Source organism: Gossypium raimondii, chromosome 3, assembly GCF_025698545.1.
Source record: "Gossypium raimondii isolate GPD5lz chromosome 3, ASM2569854v1, whole genome shotgun sequence".
Classification (NCBI taxonomy): domain Eukaryota; kingdom Viridiplantae; phylum Streptophyta; class Magnoliopsida; order Malvales; family Malvaceae; genus Gossypium; species Gossypium raimondii.
This window is the reverse complement of record NC_068567.1, coordinates 56854343-56860971: the sequence shown is the minus strand read 5'-3', so window position 1 is coordinate 56860971 and position 6629 is coordinate 56854343. Positions and strand designations below refer to the sequence as shown.

At 40.2% G+C, this 6629-nt stretch overlaps 1 protein-coding gene across 1 annotated transcript; it reads left to right on the top strand.

Moving 5' to 3' along the window:
• Positions 1–4083: 4083 nt before the first annotated feature.
• On the top strand, positions 4084–6428 carry LOC128039989 (uncharacterized). The gene is made up of 2 exons (XM_052628946.1): positions 4084–4932; positions 5046–6428. Exons 1-2 carry the CDS (start codon positions 4084–4086, stop codon positions 6426–6428), a joined length of 2232 nt encoding a protein of 743 aa, XP_052484906.1.
• Positions 6429–6629: the final 201 nt, after the last annotated feature.

The window sequence follows — 6629 nt, the reverse complement described above, 5'->3', positions numbered from 1 at the left end:
TTCCTTCATTTCGGCTATTTAAGGCCGTTATCAAATCTGTAGGGTGGGGGGAAAGGAGGAAAATAGAGAGAAAAAAGGATCGAAAGTGCAGATCCGGAAATTTTTTGAATAAAAAGGTTTTTTTTTAGTGATTCATCTTTTATTTTTATTTGTTTTTAATTTATTTTTTCGCTTAAAATATAAAAATAAGGGGAGGGGAACTTACCTAGTCGCCGGATTCATCGAATCGGCGCCACCTCCGTCGCAATCGGAGCCTTGGCGCAAGACTGGCGGCAGCGACAGCATGAAATAGTGAAACCCTAGCAGAGGGTTTCTCTGCTATTGAGACTTGAAAAGGAAGAAATGAATTTAAAAGGAAAATTGGTTTAAATAGCATTTTCAAAACGGCATCGTTTTGGGGAAGGGATCGCGTTTAGTTAAATTGGGCCATTTACGCAATTGGTCCCTCCCTTTTGCAATGCGTTTCGATTAAAACCTATTTTTTTTTAAATTTGGGCCACATATTTTATTTTTGTTTCAATTTGGTCCCCCACTGCGCAGCGTTTTGGAAGGTGGGAATAATGTCCTTTTTGGTCATCCACTGTTGTGCGCGCATTCAACATGGTCCTGTCTTTTAATTTGCTTCAAATTTACCCATTTTTTTTTCTTTTTAAGTTCAATTTAGTTTTTTTAGCTACTTTATTGATTTAATTTGTATTTTTTTATTTAAAAAAATTATGCTATATCATGATTTTATTTATTATTATTATTACCATTATTTCATCCATACATACGCATATTTTATACACCATATCTAAGCATATTTAATATACATATATTTTAGGCTTTTGTTTTATATATATTATCTTATTTCCATAATTTTAGCATTCATATATATATATGCTTATATACATACGTTTTTATATATGCTTCTTTTGTTATTTTTTTCAATTTTTATATTTTTATATTTCATATATTTATATATACTCATATATTTCTTTCATTTTGTAAATATATACATATGCGTATTTCTATACTTTTATTTTGTTTTCAACACATGTATTTGTATTTGATATATTTGGTATATTCCATTCTTTTTTTACATGTATCTTTGGTACGTGTGTTTGATATATATTATATTTATATATATATTTGCAAATATTTATTCGTATATGCTGTAAATTAAAGGATCTGTATCATATTGTATATTAACTTTTTAGCATACCTTTTTGAAAATATATTTTGGTTTTAACCATTCATCAAAGTTATTTTCTTGATCTAAAGGTTTTTTTAAATAAAGCATTATTGGAAGTTTGAGATTTTCGAGGGAAATTGAGCCCTAACGTATTGGGTTCTGATTTTCTTTGTCAATCCTAAATGACCGAGAATATTTTTTATTCAAAATGCATAAAAATCATTTTTGGGAACTTAACTTGTTGTGCCCTAACGTATTGGGTGTGGCATGTTACTTTCTCGAAATGAAGATTTTCGTATAAAATAAAAGTGATATTCAAAGTTTGGGCATTATGAGGAATTGTACCCTAACGTATTGGGACTCGATTTCTGTACATGACTCGAGCAATTGATTATCCTTTTTCAAATTTCATCATTTGAGTTGATTTTAAAATCTTTTTAAACCTTCGACACTAAGACATTAAATAATCAATTTGGTACCAATTTTGGGCGTTACGAGGGTGCTAACCCTTCCTCGTGCGTAACTGACTCCCGAACTCATTTTCTCCAAAATTCGTAGACTCAAAATCATTTTAAGGTGAGCCGATCACACCTTAACAAAGGATCGGTGGCGACTCCAATTTTTATTTTTAAAGTCGATAACTAAAATTTTTGCTTTCAAAAAACGGTTTCGACAGCTTGGCGACTCCGCTGGGGACATTTAGAGAGTCGAGCCATGAATTGGTTATGTTTTGCCTTTGTGTCGAAAATTAAAAGTTTTTTAAATCATGATTTCCTTTCTCATTTCTTTGGTTTTCATCGTTGTTCATTCCTATGGTTGAACCAAGCTGGTTGATCTATATTTGCATTTTGCATTACATGGTCCGTTTTACCCCTTTAAGTGGGAGTGAAAAACTAGTCCTTCGTGAGGTCTTCACCTCCGTGCAGGGTAGTGGACCGCTTCCGGGATACATCCGTACCTATGTCTTCGTGAGATTTTCATCTCCGTGCAGCCATAGGGAAATGTATCCCCCTGAACTGAACTCGATCCACATGAGCCTATAATGGGTGAAGATCGAGGAATCTGCCGGTTCGGGTACCTTTACCTTAGTAGCCAAACCGCATATAGTGAACCTTAGGAACTTACCCTAGGTAGAATTACTCTAAACCTTAGTAGATACCTGACTAGGAGTTTTTATTATTTCTTGATTGTATTGGATTTAATGTTTATACCGATACTAACCCGCTTTTGTTTTGTTTTGGTTATGATTGCATCGCATTTGCATTGTAGAAAAGAGATGTTGATTCAAGTTTGATTACTAGTTTAGAAAGCCTATCATAAGAAAACGGGTTTCTTGATAAAATGGAAAATAGTACGGCAGCCTGAATATATTCCAAGAAACACGAGAAGGGCGACAGAAGTGTTCGTGACTTTACTTCATGGCCCGAGGATTCAAGCTAATTATTCAAGAGTTTTCGATAATCTAACTTTCTTAAAGAAGCCGATGAGCATTACGAAGATGGGCTGATGATGGATATCAACCGGGATCAAGCAAAAAGAGATAGAAGAGACGCTCCTTTTGAAGAGTTATAGAAGAGACGCTCCTTTTGAAGAGTTCGCAAGGTTTATCCTAGCATCCGGATGGAGAAGGAGAAGATGTCTTCGACTGGAATATGAGGGCAAAGTCGTATATATATATCTGCTTTATGTAAAGAGATTTGTTTTCTAGTAAAGTTGTTCTAATAGAATTGAACCAAGAATCAACGTCTCTTTTTGCATTCATTTCATGCATTTGCATTTCATTGCATCATATGCATTAAACACCTCTAAATGATCCTAATTGATTAAAATCATTGCTCAGTTAACCTGGAAACCAACCAACCAACCCAACACCGATACGACACTCGGGCAAAGACGAAAGATATGGATCAGAGATTAGAAAAACTCGAGCAATGTCAAAAGGAGATACAGGACCGACTTCAGCTACAGATGCAGGAGCGGTTAGACAAGATGAAGCAAGAAATGACTGAGAAGATGCGGGAATCTCAAGAGGATATAGTGGCAAGGTTAACCCGACTAATAACTATGGGAGGTGACAAAGGGAAGGGCCCCATGGCAGATGTCGATGAGGGAAATGATGATGAACTTTTCTATCCTCCAGGTTTCACCCCTCCACATGAGCGAACTCAAGCTGAATACCCGCGCAAATCAACTGTCACCATCATGCCTCAGCAATTTCGAGCTGGTATTTCGAACCTCCAAACTGGGCCGGGTTTTAATCCCGAAAATAACCCCGTGAACCCTGCCATTCCAGATTTTGACGAAGTGGCTAAGAAAGAAAGAATAAAGGTGGAATTACCAAAACAGTTAGAGGATCGGTGCAAGTGGCTCGAGGAGAAGTTTAAGGCGATGGAGGTTGCTGAGAGTTATCGAGGCATTGACGCGAAAGAGCTGAGTTTAGTGCCAGATTTAGTACTCCCTCATAAATTTAAGATGCCTGAGTTTGAAAAGTACAATGGGACAAGGCGCCAAGACTCACATCACCATGTTCGCAGCGAATGACGGGTTATGTTAACAACGACCAACTCCTGATACACTGTTTCCAAGACACTTTTCTTTGGGCGAGATCCAAGTGGTACAATCAGTTGAGTCGTGCCACGATTGGATCATGGAGGGACTTGGCATAATCGTTCATGAAATAATATAGTCATGTGACTAACATGGCTCCTGACAGAATCACCCTTCAGAACATGGAGAAAAAGCCGAGTGAAAGCTTCAGGCAGTACGCACAGAGATGGAGGGAGGTCGCAGTCCAAGTTCAGCCACCGCTCCTGGAAAAGGAAATGACCATGTTGTTCATTAACACTCTGAAGGCACCGTTCATTACACATATGTTAGGAAGTGCCACAAAAAGCTTTCCTGACATAGTCATGAACGGCGAGATGATTAAGAACGCCATCAGGAGTGGGAAGATCAATGCTGGAGAGAGTAACAGAAGATCAGCCTCGAGGAGGAAGGAAAACGAGGTGAACAACGCGAGCACGTACAACAAGGGTTACTCGAAGTCGGTAACAGTGAGTCAGCCAGGAAAGATGGCTGCCAATCAGCCAAGCTTGTCGAGACAGGAGGTCGGTACAAGGCGAAATACGGAGAGGCCCCAATTCACGCCAATTCCTATGTCGTACAGGGAATTATACCGAAACTTATTCGACGCACATGTAGTTTCCCCTTTCTATCTGAAGCCCTTACAGCCCCCGTACCCCAAATGGTACGACGCAAATGCACAGTGCGACTATCATACGGGAATCACGGGGTATTCCATAGAAAACTGTACCGCCTTCAAGAAGTTGGTTGAAAGGCTCATTGGTATGGGTGTCGTTAAATTTGATGAAGCCACCAAAGCAGAAAATCCATTACCAAACCATACCGACAGCGGGGTAAATATGGTGGGCGAAGACAGAAGAATCAAGGCAGATATTGCGGATGTAAAGACTCCTTTGAGAGGGCTCTGGATGGAGATGGTGAAAAGGGGACTAATTGTCTCAGAAGGAAGCCGTGAAAGGAAGAGGAATTACTGTGAGTTCTACCATGATGAGGGGCATGAAATCCAAGAATGTACGGAGTTCAGAGCCCTGATACAAGGCATGATGGACAATAGGGAGGTGAAATTCTGTGAAGGAATTCAAGAGGAAAGTGATGTATGCACGTCAGAGTTAGCGTTGGGGGTCCCGAAGGCTAACCGTCATGTGGTCATCATTTCGCAACCTCAGAACAGTGAGGTTGGGCACGAATATCACCTAAGGTTATCATTCAAAAATCGGCCGTGTTTACTTACAAGGATAACAGGAGAGTTCCTTGGAATTACAATTGTAATGTGACAATCCCGGGGAAGGAAGACGTGATTAATAAAGAGGACCATGATGAAGGAGGGCATGACAAACAGGTGAAGGCTCGAGTAGAGCCAATAAGAGAAGAAATTTTGATTGGGAAGAAGAAGAAGACGGTTGAACCTGAATTGTTGGTCAATGAACCAATCAAGGAGGAGGAAGCTAGAGAGTTTTTGAAGTTCATCAAGCATAGCGAGTACAGCATTGTGGATCAGCTGCACAAACAACCTGCTCGCATATCTGTACTAGCTTTACTCCTGAACTCGGAGGGACATCGGAATGCACTACTGAAGGTGCTAAATGAAACTTATGTGGCCGACAATATCTCTGTTAACAAGTTGGATCGACTGGTCGGCAATATAAGCGCTGATAATTTCATTTCCTTTAGCGATGAAATACCACCTGGAGGTATGGGATCTACTAGAGCTTTACACATCACTGCAAGGTGTAAAGGATGCATATTACCAGGAGTTCTGGTAGACAATGGATCTGCATTAAATGTATTGCCCCTATCCACGCTCAACAGGCTACCTGTGGATAGCTCTCATATGAAATCGTGTCAGAATGTGGTGAGAGCATTTGATGGCACCGAGAGGAAAGTCATGGGAAGAATTGACATACCCTTGTTAATTGGCCCAACTGTCTATGAGGTAGACTTCTTGGTTATGGACATCAAGCCTTCTTACAGTTGCCTATTAGGAAGGCCGTGGATTCATTCAGCAGGTGCAGTACCGTCATCATTACATCAAAAACTAAAGCTGGTGTCAGAGGGCTGGGTAGTGACGATAGATGCTGAGGAGGATATCATTGCATCTGTGACTAACGATGCGCCTTATTTGAAGATGAGGGATGATGCAATCGAGTGCTCTTTCCGTTCTTTGAAATTTGTAAATGCAACATTCATCCTGGAGGGAAGCAAGATCCCGATGCCGAGAATATCAAAGACCACAAGGATGGGTCTACAACTGACAGTAGGAAGGGGAGCTTTGCCGAAAAAAGGATTGGGAAAGTATCTTCAGGGCCAAGTTGAGGCTCCAGTAGTGAAAGACAAGCAGGACCGTTTTGGCTTAGGATACAAGCCAGATGCTAGGCAGAGGAAAATAGAGCAAGAAAAGAAGCGTGAGAGAAGAAGGGCTCGTTTGACAGGGGATGAAGTCGAATTGGAACCCATGACCTTTCCTCACCTATCCAAGACTTTTGTATCGGGAGGTTTCCTCTATCAAGGGGTCAGAAGTATTAACACGGAGCTAGGGAGTATTCATGCCGTGTATAAAGAAGCGACACGAGGAAGAGCCTTGCCAGATATTCGTCCTTACGAGTCGGAAAGGGAGCTAAACAACTGGACTGCAGAAGAAATACCTGTAGTTTTTAGGGTTTCCTCAGAGTAATGTCCAAAACACCCTTATTGCTTTCTAGCCTAGAAGTGATAAGGATTCCTTTGTGAAATAGGCTCATGTCCAGAAAATCGTTATTTTAATAAAGTTCATATTTGCAGTCAAAAAAAAATAGGAGAGGCTAAGGTGAAAACTCGCAAAGGGCGCCTTAGACCAAAGGGGATTTGAGTTGAAAACCCAAAAAGGGCGGCTCAA